The sequence below is a fragment of the Biomphalaria glabrata genome, chromosome 2 (genome assembly GCF_947242115.1).
Source record: "Biomphalaria glabrata chromosome 2, xgBioGlab47.1, whole genome shotgun sequence".
NCBI lineage: Eukaryota > Metazoa > Mollusca > Gastropoda > Planorbidae > Biomphalaria > Biomphalaria glabrata.
Genome location: NC_074712.1, coordinates 53992607 through 54013483, shown reverse-complemented (window position 1 = coordinate 54013483; position 20877 = coordinate 53992607). Strand labels below are relative to the sequence as shown.

General features: G+C 31.6%; 1 protein-coding gene across 1 annotated transcript; it reads left to right on the top strand.

Moving 5' to 3' along the window:
- The first annotated feature begins 1 nt into the window (after nt 1).
- On the top strand, nt 2-20050 carry LOC106071125 (protein flightless-1 homolog). The gene is made up of 35 exons (XM_013231198.2): nt 2-118; nt 4033-4140; nt 4246-4398; nt 4586-4671; nt 4820-4896; nt 5528-5612; nt 5754-5857; nt 6220-6336; nt 6467-6525; nt 6623-6780; nt 6895-6979; nt 7265-7418; nt 7533-7612; nt 7818-7891; nt 8050-8132; nt 8908-8958; nt 9056-9168; nt 9733-9918; nt 10485-10541; nt 10841-10956; nt 11384-11513; nt 11837-11924; nt 12153-12240; nt 12478-12591; nt 12796-12904; nt 13121-13204; nt 13342-13438; nt 14504-14684; nt 15111-15336; nt 16439-16479; nt 17034-17157; nt 17619-17708; nt 17862-17954; nt 18068-18181; nt 19209-20050. The coding sequence occupies exons 1-35, from the start codon at nt 56-58 to the stop codon at nt 19368-19370; spliced, it is 3750 nt and encodes a 1249-aa protein (XP_013086652.2). The 5' UTR covers nt 2-55; the 3' UTR covers nt 19371-20050.
- Nucleotides 20051-20877: the final 827 nt, after the last annotated feature.

Genomic DNA, 20877 nt, shown 5'->3' with positions numbered 1-20877 from the left:
TATTTTAGTAGACCTAGGAACGATAACTGTTTGTTAATCCAAAAATCTGCTCAAAATGGCGACTACTGGAGTTTTACCTTTTGTGAGGGGCATAGACCTAACACACAATGATTTTTCGGTTAGTTATTTCTAATTTTTTAATATGTTTAGTTATTGTCAATTCTGCCTATCAGGTTCCTTTAATCATATTTGATCTAGATCTTGTGACACTAGTCTGTAGTACACTCACACTGTAACTGTACTGACTGACTGTAGTACTACTAGTACTCCAGTAGTAGTGTTACGTTAGTGTAGTTAACACTAACAGTAGTTGACTAGTTGTACGTCACTTCAACTTGTACTACTGTCTTAACTGCTTACTGTAGTAAGTTATAAGATAATAAATTGTAGTCACACTAGTCTACTCTAGAATTTATTTTAATTTATTTTTTATCAGGGAATAATTAGGCTCTGTTAATAAAGTAACTGCTATAATTATATATATAATGATATATAAATTATATATAGTATAGATTAATAGATCTAGATCTATATTAAATATTACTATTTTAGACATCATAATGATTTAGTCTTTTATTTAGTCTAGAGTAGAGTAGACTAAAACTTGAGTAGACTGTAAGTCACTGTACACTGTAGTGTAGAATGTAGACTCTACAGTGTAGAGTACTGTAGTCATAAAATAGTGTAGAGTCTATAAAAATAAAAACTAGACTATAACTATAATTATTATAATCTCTAGTGACACTCTAGTCTGACTCTAGCTCTACGCTCTAGCTAGAGACACTTTGTCACACTACTATCACTAGTAGAGTCTAGACTTCTATAATAAATTATAAACTTATTAACAATAAATTAATAATAATTTAAAATAAAAAAAAAATAATTTAAATAATCCTAACTGAATCATTTTTTTTTAAATCTAGAAATATCTAAATCTAGAATCTAGTCAGTCTAGAATAGATCTAGACTCTAGAATACTCTAGATCTATTCTATATCTAGTCATCACTGCCACCGGAATCAGTCAGTGACTGTAACTGAGTCAGAGAAAAAGACTCTCACAGAGTACAGAGTCTCAGTGTGGACAGTGCATTGGAGTGGCACCAGTCCAGCAAGGAAACTATTTGACTATAGAATACTATAGATCTAGATCTATAGTATTCTATAGATTTAGATTCCCTAGATAGACTAAGTCGTCTTTAGAAGTTAGATCTAGATTCTAGAATACTCTAGATCTATTCTATATCTAGTCATCACTGCCACCGGAATCAGTCAGTGACTGTAACTGAGTCAGAGAAAAAGACTCTCACAGAGTACAGAGTCTCAGTGTGGACAGTGCATTGGAGTGGCACCAGTCCAGCAAGGAAACTATTTGACTATAGAATACTATAGATCTAGATCTATAGTATTCTATAGATTTAGATTCCCTAGATAGACTAAGTCGTCTTTAGAAGTTAGATCTAGATTCTAGATATGAATCTTCTATTAGGTACTTATAACTTTATCAAAAAAATTAAAATGATCACAATGCAATGGAACCTACTTAGATAGAGCTTGAGGAATGCTTTCCAAAATATTTTACATTTTAATTTTACATTTGGACAGTTACATTTCTTCCGAGTGATCTACCATCATTTCCTTGACGTCTTTTACAAGAAATGAACCTTAATTTGACCTACAGGTGCTTTTTATAGGAGAATAATATTGCATTGTAGATCCAAAGAAACTTAATTTCTGAAGCTTAGAATGTAGACAGGCAGACAGAATTGATATAAATAATGTTTTGTATTTAAGACATTACTGTCTTGCACACTAGTACTGAAAGGAGGGACTCATTCACCTGAATGTAAAACAAATTTTTGGCAGCTAATTGAGAAAATTAGCACAAGACGCAGATATTGATTATTTTAAGTCACTGTTTACATGCATATATAGGTTATTTGCATTTATATTAAAAAGTCAACACAGTGCATTCATATGACTTTTGGTTCTGCCTCAGAACAGCATGTTATAATGTTTTGTCACATATAAAGGTAATCTAGATTATAATACTTGTAAAAGCAAAATTATTTGTACAGCACACACAAAGTTAAAGATCTCTAAAGTCACAGATTAAATGTTATGGGACACATTGATTAAATATAATCTAGGGTTAACATGTTATCTTGAAAGTGTAAAGGTGTAAGAAAAATTATGTTCGCACTCCCCCTTAGCTTTGTGAGCTCTTCTTGCATCAAGCATTTTGTATTCTGAGTTGTAGAAATGCCTTCTATTGATGTTTAGAGTGCACTATTAAACTGAGAAGGAAATAAAAAAAGAATAAAAGGCACAGGTCAAATAGAAAAAATTAAAGGAGGCAGTTCTAGCCAGTACTAAAATACTAGAGACATTTGAATTACTTAAAGCTTACGTATGTATGAAATGAACATGATTGTCGTAAGATCATGACTTATATTGTATCATGTCTATTTTTGTCATGCAAAAGTCATCAAAAGATAAATGCTCAGTAGTCAAGAAAAATTAGTCTGTTCTGACATGAGAAAGTCATGTGGAATTGCATTTGAGGAGACAATTAAATTTTTTTCTTCTTCTTCAAAAAAAAGTTAGAGTTCATCTTGTTACAGATGCCTCTTGTGAGAGCAGTATACATTCCAAAAAGTCCTGGCTACAATTCTATGTGAGAAATGTATATGATGTAGGTTCATACAGAAAAATACTGGAACACGTGATTAAGTGATAACTTTAATTTTAGTTGAAACACAATGTTATGAACAGAGTAATTTTTCCCATTAATATTGATGCTGTAGTGCGACTGGGATGGATGGATGAGATGAACTCCAATTGGTGGCAAGGTGGGATAGATGGATAGATGTGTTGAAGCAGGTCAGGGCCCTCCTTGGTGTGTAGTGTTACTGGGATGGATAGATAAGAATCTTTAAATTCTACTTATTATCTTACTCCACAATTAAAAGAAAAATTGTTTCTATGTATATCCTGTTACTTTGCTTTTATTTAGAAGTGGATATTAGAGCTATTAGGAGTGGGAGATAGGATGATACATTATAGAAATACATTAAGACTAGAAAAGTCTATTGCTACTGGTGAGCTTTCAGGTAGCCATAGTGCTGAAAGAGGAGCACTAGAGATAGCAACTATTATGCTGATAAACCACACAGCATGCATAGCAGCCAGATTGTCTTCCTGACTGAGACCAGGGTAGTCTTGCACCAGCATGCATAGCAGCCAGATTGTCTTCCTGACTGAGACCAGGGTAGTCTTGCACCAGCATGCATAGCAGCCAGATTGTCTTCCTGACTGAGACCAGGGTAGTCTTGCACCAGCAGGCATAGCAGCCAGATTGTCTTCCTGACTGAGGCCAGGGTAGTCTTGCACCAGCAGGCATAGCAGCCAGATTGTCTTCCTGACTGAGACCAGGGTAGTCTTGCAAGGCCTGAAAAACTCAGGACAGCTCTTGTAAACTTCAACAACAGTAAGATAACAGTCCTCCAATGGATCCCAGGGCACACTGAAATAGAGGCAATGAAAAAGCCAAAGATGTGAGATTGACTAAACAATCCAAAATCCCTCTCTACCCGGAAGAAATGAAAAAAATATATAATATATATATAATAAATGAGAAATGGACCAGCTCTAACCCAAAGTTCAAGAAAAAAGATGTCTTTTACAAGCTGTCTTGACATGATCAACTTATAATATTTGGCCTCAGAACTGGACACAGCAGAATGAGACAACACATATTCCAAAAGCTAAAAATATGGACCAGTGAGAATGCTGCATACTTTATCAAGAGGCCTGATCAACACACAGGCTCCAAAACCCCCCTATGTTTAAAAAAGAAATAAAAAAATACATTTTCTTTGACGATATTGGGTGCTGTTAAGCTATTAAATTAAAAAAATAACTTGTTTTAAAAATAGTTTCAGATACAAAAACTAACTTTTCTTCATTTTAATTAGTTAAATCTTAGACTAAAAAAAAAAACAAAATAAAAAAAAAAAGGTTTTATATTGCAGAGAAATTTTCCTGACCATGTACAAGATATGACAGGGCTTCGATGGCTACGGCTGAGTCACACAAAACTTGCTGAAATTCCAAAAGAAATAGGATTTCTTAACAAATTGGTAATTGATAAAAATAATTGTTTCTTTTTTTAATCTTTTATTTTTATGCACTATTGACTTAAGGTTGTTTTGAAACATACTAATTAAAAAATAAAACAATTCCAGGAGGATCTTGTTATGGTACATAATGATATCCAGTCACTTGGTAAAGAGTTACCTTTGCTTCCAGCTTTACACAGCATCAATTTCAGGTTTAACCAGTTAACAGATTCTGGAGTGCCAAGCAAAATATTTACTGGGAATGACCTTTCCATTGTGGTGAGTTTCACAAAATATGTAGGAATTTATGAAGCCTTATTTTAGTCTTTTTGACAAAAAATATGAAAGTTTTGATAATAATAGTTAATATAAGAAGAATATCGGTTACCAAAAACTTAAATCCTGATTATATAGGTATCATTATTTTATGCTTCTATACTAAAATTTAATGTTTTTACATTGATAGGATTTAAGTCACAATAAATTGAGTCAAGTCCCTCCAGAGCTGGAAAACAGCAAATCTGTTTTAGTTCTCAACTTAAGTCATAATCAGTGAGTAAACATACATTAGTATAATGTTTATGCTACATACAACTTGTTAACAATACATTAGTTTACACACAACTAATTTACAAAGAACTTTTTAACATAATATTTAGTTTACAAAAAAATTAATTATAGCTTTTTTTTTTTAAAACAGAATAGAAATGATTCCAAATCAGTTATTTATAAACCTGACTGATCTTGTTTTTGTGGATTTAAGCAATAATAATTTAGGTAAGTTGTAATATTTTAAGTACTTTTCATATTTATTTCTTATTACAATACTCTAAAAAGCTATAATGGTATATATTCCATGATGTAACTGTTAGACTATATTTTAAAATGGAATAGTTTACAGAATGTTTTTTTTTATAATATAGTTACAGAACATACTTTAAAAAATGCTTTATATATATATATATATATAAAAAAAACAAACAAATAAAATATCAATGTGCTTACATGTTTTTGTTAACCACTACTCTTCTTATGTTGAACAAGTTAAGTAAAGATATCTAGTAAACAATGTTACAAGTATAATCTTTGAAAGCTATTCTTGTACTATTAGTCTGGCTGTTGTGATGGCCACATAACACCCTCATCCTCATTACATCATCTGCCCTATAGTCCACATGGACTGAAAGGGGAACATAGCTTTTTTAAAATTATTAGTTATCATTTCCAGACTCATCTTTTTTTTTTTTTCTTGCCAATCATTTTGCAAAAAAAAAAAACCAAAAGTTTGTTTATGTGAAAAAAATGTATGTTTTAGCATAGAAAATGTATCAAAACAAGAAACAATATAACAAATAATATTCTGAGTCAATAAATCATGTTTTTTTTAAAATCTATACAAAAAAATAAGAAACCCTCCCCCCTCAAATGAGAAGATTGACGAGTTTACAGACTTTGATACTAGACAACAACCCTTTGATCCATGCTCAACTCAGGTAATCTCTTTTTACCTTCTTTCATTTGTAACAGATGTATAGGCATTAAACCTTCTTTTTTTTTAAGAGAGTTAGTAAAGATGTTTAAATACTTACTGACTAGTTATTTCTTATGGTGCATCTATTTGTTGATTTGTACAGACAGCTTCCAGTTTTGACAGCTTTACAGACACTAAAAATGAAGAACACTCAGAGGACACTTAATAATTTCCCAACTGGACTTGATACTCTGACTAACTTGCAAGGTAAGTCTTAAACATAGGACTAGTGTCAAATGAATTAATTACAATAATGTTTCTCATGATGAAAGTAGATGTAATGTGTAGCCAAGTTTGAATTCTGAATCTCCCAGCTTAGATATTCAAAGACCTTTATAGTGACCAACATTTAATAAGGGTAATAGCTATGTTTTACCTGACTTTGCTTGGCTTTTTTCGTTCTGTTTTTGTTTTGTATATAAATAATAAAAGACATCTATGCTGTTAAAATCTATGTCAAGATGTCTCATTGACCTAAGTCCTAAATTTAGTAAACTCTTGTTGTAAGGCAACTTTACATATCCTTTTTTGGTATTAAATAAAAGTTAATATATATATTTCATATACAGATGTTGACTTGTCCTACAATACATTGACTCGTGTGCCAGAAGCATTGTATAAATTGGAATCTCTGAAACGTCTCAACCTCAGTGACAATGAAATAACAGAGTTATCTCTAATGATTGGTAGGCCACATTTTAACTGGCATATTGATAATAGTTTTAAAATATATAAGGCTAGACAATACAAAAAAACAACTGTTCTTCTTTCTTTATGTTCTCAATATGTTAAAAAAATGTTTCTAAACATTTTCAGATATTTGGACTAAGATGGAAACTTTAAATTTGTCTAGAAATAAGCTCAAGGCTCTACCAGTAAGTTCTAGTTTTGCCTTTTCACTTGACCTTAATACAGTATTAGAAATCAAATACTATTTATATATTTAAATGTAACCATTCCTGTTTATTTTAGTCCTCACTGCATAAACTTCAGAGCCTTAAAAAACTTTACCTCAATGGCAATCAGTTGGACTTTGAAGGTATCCCAGCCAATATAGGCAAACTACACAATTTAGAAGTTTTTAGTGCTGCCAAAAATAATTTGGAAATGATACCAGAAGGACTTGGAAGGTAGGGCTGTCTAACATTTATTCTGTAAGGAACAAATATTTTATCACTAAAAATGAACTTAAAAAAACAAAGTCCAACAATTTTTTATTGAACTTTTTGAATTGAATCTCACAGATGTGGAAGATTAAAGAAACTGATACTTAATGAAAACAGACTTATCACTTTGCCTGATATTTTACACCTTCTTCCTGAATTAGAGGTAATAGTTCTATACAATGGTCTAACTATTAGTTTGCTTTAGGAAGCTGTTTAGTTCTATACAATGGTTTAAGTATTAGTTTTTTTGCTTTATGAAGCTATTTAGTTCATATATACAATGGTCTAAGTTTTAGTTATTTGCTTTATGAAGCTGTTTAGTTCATAATATACAATGTATTAGTTGTTTGCTCTACGAAGCTGTTTAATTCAATATTGGTTTTCTTTATTTTTTGTAGTATTCTGAAACACAATGTCATCACAGTGTTATTTCCATTTCTTTGTTTAGACTCTAGATGTGAGGGACAACCCAGATCTTGTAATGCCACCAAAACCACAAGAAGCCAAATCTGCACTGCAGTACTACAACATAGATTTCTCTCTTAATACACAGCTGCGACTTGCAGGGGCCCAACCTGTACCAGCCTCAGGACAGTCTCCATGTACATTTTATTTTCACATTAGTTTCTTTCTTTTTAACTTATTAAGAGCTTCAAGAATCAGCATAGTATTAATTTACTAATTGAAACATAATGTGTATACCTTTTAAATCACAGCACCAAAGAGTGATCCTGTTGCCAGGAAACTGAGACTCAGAAAAAGACGAGATGGGCAAGAAAGTGAAAAGGTTTTGAAGGTAGATATGCTAATTCTAGGTTATCAACCTCCCCCCCCCTCCCACACACACACAGAAAGAAAGAAAAACAGCATTTTATTCACCCTTTCAATATAAGGAAAAATGTTATAAGCTTTTCAACTTATTTGTTTAGTAATAATCTTAGTTAAACTTAGAAATATGTATGAATTGTTACTAAATGAACAATATTCATAATATTGTACAGGGTATGAGAGATGTGGCCAAAGACAAAGCAGAAGGTAAAGCTTCGAGAGATGAAGAACAAAAAGAACCACTGAAGTAGGTGTTGCATGTTCATTCATATTTGCATGTCTATATTACAATAGATAAGGAAGTGTATTGAAGTGGTTTTAATCAAGATAGTTTTTAAACCTATAATAGTTTACTTTTAAATTCTTATGCAAATTTTTATAATAAAAACCTTTTTTTGTTCCTAGACCTAAGCGCTGGGATGAAAATTTACACCGTCCACAGTTAGACTACAGTGAAATATTTGATGAGGATGTGGGACAAATCCCAGGTGATATAAAAATTAAAGTACTGTTTTGTAAGCATTACTATGCAGTTCACAGTTAGGTAGAATCAGGGATTGGATTACTTTAGTTAAGATAGTGATCATTATTTAAACCGACACAAAATTGTGATTCAAATGAAGATTTTTCTTGCTTTTAATGTTAATAAATTAAATAACATTTTCAATAAAAAAATAGGCTGCTAATAGGCTACATTTGAATGTAATAATAATAATAATTTTATTTATAAAGCGCTGTTAACAAACAAAATGTAGGCTCAAGGCGCTGTAATAACATAACAAACACAAACACAAGAACTAAAATGACAAACTAATATAAAAAAGGTATAAACAGGTAGGTCTTAATGTTCTTCTTGAAAGTAGTATAGCATGTTTTCTGTTTGAGATCAATGGGGAGTGAGTTCCAAACCCTTGGTCCGTGCACTGATAAAGCCCGCAGACCATAGGTTTTGAGGGAGAAACGTGGCACCACTAGAAGCGTTGAGTCCATTGAGTTCAGGGCTCAATAATAATAATAAATATAAATAGTACAAAGCACATAGTTTGTGCAGGTATATAAATTTTTTTTCTTGTATTTTTTTTTTTTTTTTAATCTAGTTTTTCAAATAAGTTTTATTTACCTAAGAGGGAAGTTGCTATATCATCCAATACTAAACAACTTTTAAAATGAAATTTGTAGTTTTTCCCTATGTTGCTATTGGTTTCTAAAAAATTATAGAATTGCATGATTGTTTCTAATTGTATGTCTTTTATTTAACTGCAGGTTTATCTTGTTGGGAAATTGAAAACTTTTTACCTAACCAAGTGGATGAAGGTATTTTATTTCTTTCTATAAAGCAATGAAATCTTTATGAGATCAAATATTTATATTTGTTGTTTTTATTTGCGTTCACATTTTTTTAACTCTGCAGGACTAATTGGAAAATTCTATCAAGCTGATTGTTACATTATTTTGAAGACATTTATAGATGACTCAAACAGTCTTAGCTGGAAAATATGGTACTGGATTGGAAATGATGCCACGGTATATACTTTTAATAGTTTTTTCCTTTAAACTCATGGTAATTAATCACTCCCCTTCCACCAATTAAAAAAAAACAAAACAACCATCAATACATTAACAATATATTTGAACATCTACAGCGGAATGATAAAACAAAACACTTTTTTCATATCCTAGGAAGTTCTCCAAAACTGAAAGAAAGTTAAAGTCCCCTTTCAGACCACATGATCTATAGGGCTGATGATGTTAAGGTCATCTGTTTCTGTGGCTTATGGTTAACGAGAATGTAATGTGGCCAGCACTATGACCAACCGCTTTTGCTTTCCCCAACTAACATTAGGCTCCTTTTAGAGCTGGCTGGACCCAGAACTCAGAGCCTAAGAGTGCAATTTTTTTAAAAAAGTTCAATTTTGCACTAATATACATTTTATTTAGTCTTTATTAAAACTTATTGCGGATGAATAAACAAAGAAAACATTGATTTGGGAAAAATTGGTCATTATGAAAAGTGCTTAGCTGTTACCTAGTATTCTACTTGGTAAGCAATAATAGATTAAACTCTTATAATTTTTGTATTGCTTTCAGCTAGATAAAAAAGCCTGCTCAGCTATTCATGCTGTGAATCTGCGTAATTTATTAGGAGCTGACTGCAGGACTATTAGACAAGAGCAGAATGATGAAGATGAAGACTTTTTAGATTTGTTTGAAAATGGTATCTCTGTGATTGAGGGTGGACGGACATCTAGTGGCTTCTATACAGTTGAAGATGCGGTGAGTGACATTGCTTAGATTTTATCAATTTGTTTCATTCACTCAAGTCTAGGCATTTTGTGAAATAATTGTAGATGAAATTTGGTTAAATTTTTTTTTTGCTTAGAAAGGTGCAGTTTCAAAAAACACAAAAATTTTAAGAATGTTTAATCTCATTTTTAAAACTGGTTAAAAATAACTTTCTATTTGACAAAAAAAAACACATTTTGTTAATGTTTTTTTTTAAATTAGTTCATTAGCTATAGACTTATCAAGCACAAAATTAGCTTCATTAACACACTATAGAAACTGGCTCTATATCTAGTTCAAAATAAATTCAGTCCTATTGAAGTGTGTAGATTTGTGCAAGGCCAAAGCACTGGGCTAGTGGTTCTCGCAATTTTTCTACATTTTGCCTCTAGGTAGAAAATGCTGAAATTCACAGGTGTACAATAACAGTTTCTTTATATCAAGAACAACAACAAGATTATTCATTAGTCTCAGCTGTTTTATGTTCTTTATCAGTATTTTAGTGTTTTTTTTTGCTCACCAGTGTATTTAAGATATAAATCATTTTTTCTGTGTAGGATCCAGAATTTAGACTTTACAGAGCAACAGGAACTCTATCAGTTCATATGGAAAGAGTGAGTTAAGAACATCTGACAGTGTTTTTAATTTATTTAATGTTGTGGCAACACAAATAATGATTTAATCTACGTCACCTTAATAGATAGAATGGTCCCTATGGGCTAACTATAAATATGTTATTATTACAAGCATATAAATTATCAGTAGTTGCTAGTTTGTCACTCATAATAAGCAATTAATTCTGTGTATCGATTAAAATGATTTTTTTATATCAATAAAAAATATTAAGTGCTTTGAAGAAAAAGAGAAAAATTCTGAAGTTGTTCATGAATGTTAATTCATTTATTATTTACAGTGTCCACTAGATGTGAATGTCTTAGATCCAAAGTTTGTCTTTTTATTGGATGCTGGGCAGAAAATCTTCATATGGAATGGAGCAAAATCAAATCTGGTCACTCGAACAAAATCTAGGTTGGTTTCCATAGTTATATTGAAAATCACTATGTTTCTGGATTTAAACATTTGACTTTTGAGTCCTGGGCAAAGAGAGATAACTCTTTTATAAAATCATTTCACACAAAAAATATTATCAAGTGCATCTTCTGTTGCTGTAATAGCTCTTCTTAAACAAATGTTTAAAAACTGTTTGTAACTTACTATAGTATTGTATTGCATTAAGATTCAACCTATCTTAACATAACCTTAGATTTCCTAATATGTGTGTATCTGCTTGAACAATGCAAGACATTAATAGCTCGTAGTAAGGAGTAAATACCACATAGGAGTCAAGGTACAATAGATGATGCTGTGAGACTATCAGACACAACCAAGGATTTTTAAAAATAAGATTCTGTTTTGTAAGTTTTATTATTATTATTTCTCCTTATTTTTTTTTTAGACTGATAGCAGAAAAAGTAAACAAAAATGAAAGAAAAGGTAATGCTGAAATCAATCAGTTCCCCCAAGGTAAAGAGACAACTGATTTCTGGAGAAGTTTAGGAGCACCACTAGAAGGGGTTGAAATTAAGGTGAGTTTTTTTAAAATATATTTTATTTATATATATGCAGGCCACAAATCATAAAATTGAGTGATATCTATATAGCTTTAATAAGAGCCTGAAATGTTTGATATATTTCAGTATTTCATAATTGAATTCAGGCTTGCTTATCAGAAAAGTTAGTAATAATTCTTTAATTGAATGATCTTACTTTTAGTAGTTGGGAATTCCAAATATTCTTGAGTCACTCAGGTTTTTTAAATCAGATTTTGTAAGAGAATCAAGATATAGATGTATAAACTGTGATGCTTTCGTTTTTTTAACACTAAAAATATTTTAAATTAAATTTACAGAGCAGCTCTCCATACTCAGAGTTACCAGTAAGTGATCCTAGACTGTATAGAGTTGGTCTTGGAAAGGGTTATCTAGAACTACCACAAGGTCAGTTTTTTTTTTAGATATTAGTACCTCATTTTATTTAGGAATCAGTTTTGTCCATTAGGAATGAAAATTTGTTATAATTGTATCATATCTATCTTGACTTAACACTCTTTTTATAATTATATCATTCTTGTTATCATTTTGTATTGTACAACATAAATTTTGTTTTTTTGCTCTCTATACTCAATTTTATTATACAGTAAAAAAAATATTATTTTTATTTAACAGTTCATATTCCAAAGAATCGTCTAGTGAATACACTACTAGACACTAAATGTGTATATATTTTAGACTGTATCACCGATGTATTTGTTTGGTAAGTCTAAGTTTAAATCATCATTTAAACACAATTCGTTTCAAATAGACCTAATACAAGTCCTGAAAAATGTGTCAGTAAAAAAAAGGTGCAATAATAATTGTTTCCATGTTAGTGACAAGTCTAGTGCTTAAATGAAAAGAGTTTGAACGGTTGACTCATTGTATACAGTCTATGTTTTCAAGCATATAGCACAGTCAACTGTTTAATTTAAAATTTTGATGCTTTTTTTTTCAGGATTGGAAAAAAATCAACAAGATTAGTCCGGGCAGCAGCTTTGAAATTAGCACAAGAGCTTCATGATATGATTGATAGACCTGAGTTTGTTACAATTTATCGTTGTTTAGAAGGGTAGGACTTGTTTATTATTTATTTTGCAACATTCTTTATTTTTTTTTTATGTTAATTCAATATTTATTTTAAGCTAATTCAAATTTTAATATGAATCTTGTTGTTTTGCAGATTTTTTTTCCAATGTATTTTAATAATTACATTTTTTGACTTGCTAACATTCATTTTTATACAAGTATAATTAGGCTTCATTTGTTTTTTAAGGACTGAGCCACAGATTTTCAAAACAAAGTTTATTGGCTGGGATGATGTTTTACCTGTGGACTACACACGCTCTGTGGAATCTATAGCCAAACGAGGGGCTGATCTCAAAGTAAGGATTTTTAACAATTTTTTTCTAAGATAAAAACATGAAACTTAAGATAAAGTTACATTAAAATGAATCTTTTTAAAGATAAAAAAACAAACTATAACCTAACCATACCCTATGTTTTAAAATACTTAATCATGTTATTAAGAAGAAATAAAATTTCTTTAAGCTAAATTGAGTTGTTGTTTTTCTTCTCTATAGTATAAAATATTTCCACAGGTTATTATGGAGAAGGATAAGATGCAAACAGACTTGTCTGCACTCTTCATGCCTAGACAGCCTGCCATGACTGAAGAAGAAGCAGTTCGTAGACATTATAGTTTTCCTTTAAATACTTTTTTTCAAAAAAATATTTCAAACAAAATAGTCAACATGCAATACATCTCTCTCTCATATATATATTGTATTAAGATTAAAACATGTTTATTTTTTATTTTCAGGAACAACTTGCAGCTGACTGGAATGAGGATTTAGACGGCATGGAATCTTTTGTTCTTGAAGGCAAAAAGTTTGTTCGTCTTCCTGATGAGGAGCTTGGTAATAATTGTAAAATCTTAAATTTCAATGGAATTAAAATTCAATTAAACATATTTACAAATTTATTCTGGAGCTTCATATTGCAAAAAAAAATATAAAAAATAGGCCTGCTTGCTTACTGTCACTTCAATGGGCTTGGGGGAGCTACCACATTCAGGTGGCGGATAGGGGAAGGACCCTTAGATATAAAGATTAGCTGTGAATACCAGCCTAACAGCTGCAGACCAACTAATTTGCGGTCATGGAGGATGAGGTGGGGTACTCTAGTGGTGAGGATACTCACTAAAAACATCTAAAAAATCCAGGCAAATGATTGCAAAAAGTGAGTTTAGGGTTCTCTAATTCTATACCCAGGTAGATGAAGCTCGTTAGCTTGGGATAGCAATTCATCTAGGAGAGAGAACTCCGAAACTAAACAACTGCTGCCTTGTAGATGATCTTGGATGATCAAAGGCTATGGAAGCACACCCAAAAAAAAAAGCAGGCTAGTCAAAGTAAAGGGGCCTCCTGTTGCATACCACATCGACACGCAACCTCATCTGAGTACGAAGAAAAAGAACTTTAGTAGGCTTTGTCACAATGTGAGCACAACATAAGCGCTGAACTAATAACTTGAACTTGTCATTAGTTGAAACCCAATATGCAATATGAATGGGAACAGTAGTTTTTCTGAATACAATGATTCAGTTAAAATATAATAACATTTACACAATAATAAAATGATTCTTTTACTGTGACCATTTTGTTTAAGTGACTGATCCCAGAATTCATCTACTGTCCCCTTTTATACTTTTGGTAATGTCTATGCTTCCTAAGCTATTCATCTTGACTAGTTGAGTTGTGATGTCGCTTTCATTAAAAACTTCTGCTGTAAACGTTATGACACATTTAAAACTTTTATGCATTTTGGGGATACATCAAGGGAAAATGGCAGATAAGTTGCCATGAGTTTGCCTTGATAAGATTTTCCTTCTTTATTCTTTCATTCTTGGCAATGGTAAGCTTAGTTCCATTGCAATATTATTTATATATATATTTCTGAAAATTATATTTTTGCTTCCTCAGGAATATTCCACACAGAAGACTGCTATGTGTTCTTATGTAGGTACTGGGTACCTGTGGAGTTACCTGAAGGTGAGGAGGATCTTGATGACGAGGACCTACCTGAAGATGAGTTTAAATGTATTGTGTACTTCTGGCAAGGAAGAACTGCTTCAAACATGGGATGGCTTACTTTTACATTTAGGTAAACATTAGTACAGTAAAATTGTAGCACTGATACTACAAGCATAAGTTTTTCATCCCTCTTTGAAAAGTGTTTAAAGATATAAACAAAAAAAATGGTTGATTATGCCCACTAAAAAGATTAATTATCACAGAACAACTTGTGCATCATGTCAAGAAAGTTTCTTTAAAATTAAAACAGAAACATTTGATATCCATAATGTTAAAAAAAAAGGTTTTTTGGCAAACTTGTATTAAAAGACTAACTAGCAGTAAATTCAAAGAAGTCTGTCACAGGGCATTAACAGCACCTTAGATGGTAGATGGAGGGGGAGTGTTGAGATAACTATAGCAACTATTGTTGTATCAGTCTAAAATAATAATTTGTTTACCTAAATATATCTTTATAATAAAAATTTGAACTTTATCTTATAACTTTAATATTTAGTCTTCAGAAAAAATTCCAAGCTTTATTTGGAGACAAACTTGAGGTTGTGAGACAATTTCAGCAGCAAGAAAATCTAACATTCCTTTCCCACTTCAAGCGCAAGTTTATTATCAAGTTAGGTAAAAGACCAGCAGGTCGTCCAGCTGACTCTGCCAAAGTTAAGCCAAGTACAGAATTCTTCCAGCTCAGAGCAAATGGCAGCCCCATTGCAACCAGGTGTATTCAGGTAACCTACGTAAGACACTATTTTGTCTTGTTACATTTTTTAAAAAGCTGTTTTATTAACTACTAGTCGACCGGTGACGTAGCATAGGCCGTTTTTTTACAGGGCTGGCCACTGCAACTTATGCGACCGCAGTGTGCCCCGCACTTTCATAGAACCCATGGTAATTCTAGGTGTATAAATTATTAAATTAAACCATTTTATAACTTATAACAGATTTCCCGCGGCCTCCTGATTTACCATGAGCTCCTGAAAATATCCGGAAATTGCAAAATATACGAATAAGTCCTGAAAATATCCGAAAATTATTAAAATCTTTTGAAAACTCATACAAATCTCCTGAAATATGTAGACAAAAATTGTCATTTTAGGGTGTCATTCAATATGGAAAACGCCTATTGCGATAAAAAAAAACGGCATTATGCAATAACCATAGTTATGGAATCTAGTGAAAGAAGCTTCTTGCACCTCAAACTAATGAAGAATTTTTAGGTCATCAATTCTCGTAGATAGATTGAAACATTTGATAATTCTTGCTATTGAGCGTGATCTATGTAGGAAATAGAATTTTTATGATATACTGTATGACTTCGCTACACGCAAAACTCATAAAGTAATTCTGTATGTAGTGAAGAATAAATAAAATGCAAAGACGAATTTATTTTCTAATACAAACTATTAATTTTCACTTATTACCCGTATACCTACCCAAACTTGGCTCCACGAAATCTGTTTCGCATTGGGCCCCACAATGTTTAAGTCCAGGTGAATACGGAGTAGATTACTTGTTCTCTTTCCATGACTTCTTGGTCACAATGGTTTAGTCCGACGCTGCTATTTAGTGACGGGTGAATTCTACTTGTTCTCCCCCCCCCCCCTCAATTTTTTTCACCTCTAAAATTACGTGGGGTAACTCTAGTCCGTCCGACTTTCAGAAATAGAAGAGTGATCTTTCCATTACTAGGTGTCCAAACTCTTGAGCCATGAAGAGAATTATATATAAAGATTGTATCTAAAAAATACTTTTATTTGATATCATAAAATATATAGTCATGTTCAAATTATTATTACCGGGTATTATACAAATTGTTTTATATTTCTACAGTTGGAGAAACCGGATGCAGTTTGGCTGAATACTCATTTTTGGTAAATAAATTGAATCCTTAATTTCACTGGAATTATTCCAGCTGTGGGTATAAGATAATTGAATCACATGAATTGTGTTATACCAAGTCAAAAGTCAAATGTGTTGTAAGCGAATCAGATTTAAACTCACTTTTGTCACTAAAAACAATCTGTCATTTAGAGTTACAAAAAAACATATTACTTGAAAATATTATTGGTTGCAAATCAATGGAAGTAAATGTTACACTTGTCTGTTTCGTTGGTGCATACATTGACTTCATTTTTGAAAGCAACCCTAGGACTTAATTTGATTGTTTCCATAAGGATGGGTTGATTTGCATTTAGAGAATACATCTAATGTAAGAATAGAAAACCCCCCTGCTTTTTTTTCTTTTGAAGCATTATTCAAATATGAAATATTCAATTATATATTGCTATCTATGACATAAGAACAAATGTTGGAAAAAGAGAAAATCAAAAGTTGAAACACTTAGTAACAATTCATTTTACTTCATTAGTTGTGTTACTATCAACACTTGGTTCAATGCAAACGTCTTTCTTTTCATTTGAAACAGTTTTATTTTGATGGTACCCTTTGACAGTGATGATCTAAAAGGCATTGTCTACGTCTGGGTTGGTAAGAAGGCTGACCACAAAGAGGCTCAACTTACTGAAGAGATTGCTTATATGATGTACAAGGTTTGTGCTGACCAAAATTATCTTCACATTTCTAATACAAAATACTTGACTGGTGCATGCTCTTAGGACTGACTTCTTGTTTGTTGAGCTATACATTTATTTATTTGTTAGGTATCTTTCATCTTCATGATGTCATTGTTCTTTGTGATTTCTTCAAGCTCTTCTTAGGTCTCTCATTTCATAAGTAATTATGTTACCTCTTGGATTCTGTTGAGAGACAGATCTGATAGGAGAGGTGGAGTTTTAGTACTTTAAAAAAAAATGTAAAGGCAATAGTTTGGCAGTACATTGTCTACCAGTATGAATATATTGTAAGAGAAAAATACTTTTGTATTTTGTATAACTTTTTAAAAGACTTAATAAAAACAAAGTATTTTATCCATCTTCATCTCAAATCCTATTTTAACAATGACTTTAGTCCAACTCAGCCCAGATAAAGCATCAAATTCTCTGTTGTTTAGGATAGCTTCACAGTTCAAATGATTAATGAAGGAGAAGAGCCAGAGAATTTCTTCTGGGTTGGTATTGGTGGCAAGAAATCTTATGACCAGGTAAGGCTTGGAGGAACTGGGTATAATTCTTGCTATGCATTTTGTTTGTTGTTCTTTTAGTAGTAGTAATTTGTAATGATAACCTTAAGTTGAAATGATAACACATTTGCTGTTGTGCTTTAACTTTAACAATTCCACATTTTTTCATTTCAGGATGCCTCTTATATGCATTATGCTCGCTTGTTTAGATGTTCCAATGAAAAAGGCTACTTCACAGTATCAGAAAAATGTGCAGACTTTTGTCAAGTAAGTATATGTGTGATAGGGATTTAAAGTAGAGAGGAACAAAGTAAAAAAAAAATATAGAGAGAGTTCTGTCTCCCAGATATCATAATAGTGGATGTTAATTTTATTGTTAGGATGACCTTGCAGATGATGATGTGATGTTGTTAGACAATGGAGAACAAGTTTATCTTTGGGTTGGTAAAAAAACAAGTGATGTGGAAATCAAGCTGGCTTTTAAAAGTGCACAGGTGAGTGGAGAGACCAATGTATATAGCAATTACGAGATCATTTTCATTAATATCTAATGGGATTTTAATAGAAAAATGAGGACTAGTATAAATTGTAGGGGTGTAAAGACTGGGGCTAATGTAAGTGTAAAAATCCTGTTAGTTTTTAATGGTAGAGATCTTCTGAACTCAGAACCTATTGTACTGAGTCCTGGTTGTGTCAGGATTGAAATAATGTTCCCCAGTCTACTTTTAGACTCATCCCCGCTGTGTATTTTACAGCTAAGTCAAACAAAGATAACACTCAAATAACAAAATCCAATAACACAGGGGATAGGCCAACAAAATAAGTTAGTTAACGCTGATAGCGAATATCAAATAAAAATGTTAATAATAACAAAGGAAACCGTGGAATGTGGTCAATTTAAATATCTATGTTCATAAAAAGCTCCCTCTCTCTAAAGCCCTCAAGTGTAGTCTCTTTATGTTTCGCTATTCTTCTTAAAATCTTATTTTAGTTTCTACCAGTTGGATCATCGTTTCTAAGTCAAAACTGCCCCTATTTACGAAACAAATAACTAATTCCTAATTGTGCTATAACACTACCCAGTTCTTAAAAGGGTACTTGATGAATGTAAGGTGGTTGGTTGTTTACTGATCTAAGACTTTGGATACCCCATACATTGTACTTCTTGTACTGAACAGGCTTTTTAGTTCAAAAGGGAAACTGACAGCTACCCCTCAATGCAAGTAATTTGTTAAGTGACTGAGAATATTAATAGATAGACCATTACAAAGTGAATGTCTCATGGTGAAAATAAAAATGTGCAGGCATTAACAATGTGTTACATTGACAAAAAACATCCTTTTTTAATTAACCTTTGAAAGGATACATTGTATTGTGTGTTAGCGTCTGGTATTTACACATTGTTAGACATTGTTAGGCATATCATTTAAAGGTATCATTGGTTAAAGAAAGAAGTGTTTTTTAATTTAGACATATTCACAATTATAGTAAATAACTGTTTACTATTGATTTTTTGTTCAGGTTTATATACAACATCTGCGTAACAAACAGCCAGACAAACCAAGGAAACTCTTACTTGCCATGAAATACAAAGAAAATAGACATTTTGTCAAATGTTTTCATGGTTGGGGCAAACACAAAGAGGTGAAAGATTTTAAAACTCTGCTGCCAACTATTTATTGATTGTGTTCTATGAAAAAAATGCAATCCTTGTTTTAAGTTTTGTGTTCAAACCCTGTACACCCAGTTAACCATGCTAGAAGTTTGGTCAATTTGACTTCGAGATTTTGCTGTGCAACTCTTTGTTTCTTTTCTGCTATAGAGATAATTCTTTTTATACTTAAAAGTGTCACATTTAGATTTCAAATGTTCATTGTGATCTTTTCTGTGCACGGTTTAAGTTTACAATGATTACATTGTAATTCAAATAAAAAAAAACTAAACTAATGTTTTCTTTGGCTGTGGCCTTATGTATGTTTTTTTTTAATACAGTTGATACTTTAATGTCTGTGATAGAAATCTTGCTATACTTCTGACAAAGGCAATTTACGAATTAAAACTTTCTTTTTTAAATTATTTAAAAGGTAACTATTATGGTGCTAATTATCATGTCATCTAAAATGTAACTTTTCTGTATAAAATTCTGAATTTTCTGATAAGATTTTTTTTGCTTTGTAATATACTATTTGTAATATCAGTTATAATTAGATGCTAAGACTTATAGATGTACTTAATGAATACATCTGACATATGGCTGATTACATTTCATACTTTCAATAATTATATTGAATATATAACTAAACAAATGTTTGTACATTACTTTTTTAGCACTCATAAGGAGTTAATAAACTTAATAAAAGTCACTTATCATGTTCCAAGCTTTTGATTTTATATTCCAAGGATGTTTACCTTTTATAGTTGCACTTTTTTTTCTGACAAGTCAAGTCAATAAAGCACAAATGCACTTTTTAACAAAATGTCTTGCTATGATACAATAGCATTTGATGGAACACAGATGGTATATGGTTTCATCATCAAAGACTGAAATGTTCAAGGTTATATGAGAAAGTTTAATTAATTAATTTTTTTTTTAATCAATACAATTATTTGTGAACTTGAATGTTCAGGCCACATAATTTTTTGATTATTTTTTTTTAAATTCAAATATACCATTTCAAATGAAATAGAAAAAAAACAACCTCACACACTACCACATTAAAAAAACACACTTTCTTAATGCCTTTGTGTAAGGGTTGTCAATTGTGTCAACAACATGTCATGCTTAAAGGCTAGCGTTTACTTCCTTAGATGTCTCTATTCACTGTCATAGTCTCCAGCTCAAAAAACTACCTGTAATTATCCCGTTGTACTGCAAGAGGTTAGAACTAGGATGTAATAAATTGTCATTTCTGAAGGAACATTCTAAAGCCTTGCAGTGATAATGGACAGTGGACTACCTGAAATCTGTGGACTTTACATGAATTGGACCAATGTAAAGGGGCTGTGATAGATCTTGAGCTGTAAGGGATTTCTGTCCAAATGAATAGTTTCTTAAAAAAAACACAGATACTTGATAAGGGTGTCCTCTTGGCCACAATGTGGAAGACAAGTCAAGTGTCTATTTTCTAAAAGGGAGTCTTTTTAAAACTAACTAAAGAAGCATCTCTCTGGTTTCAACACTTTAAAGACG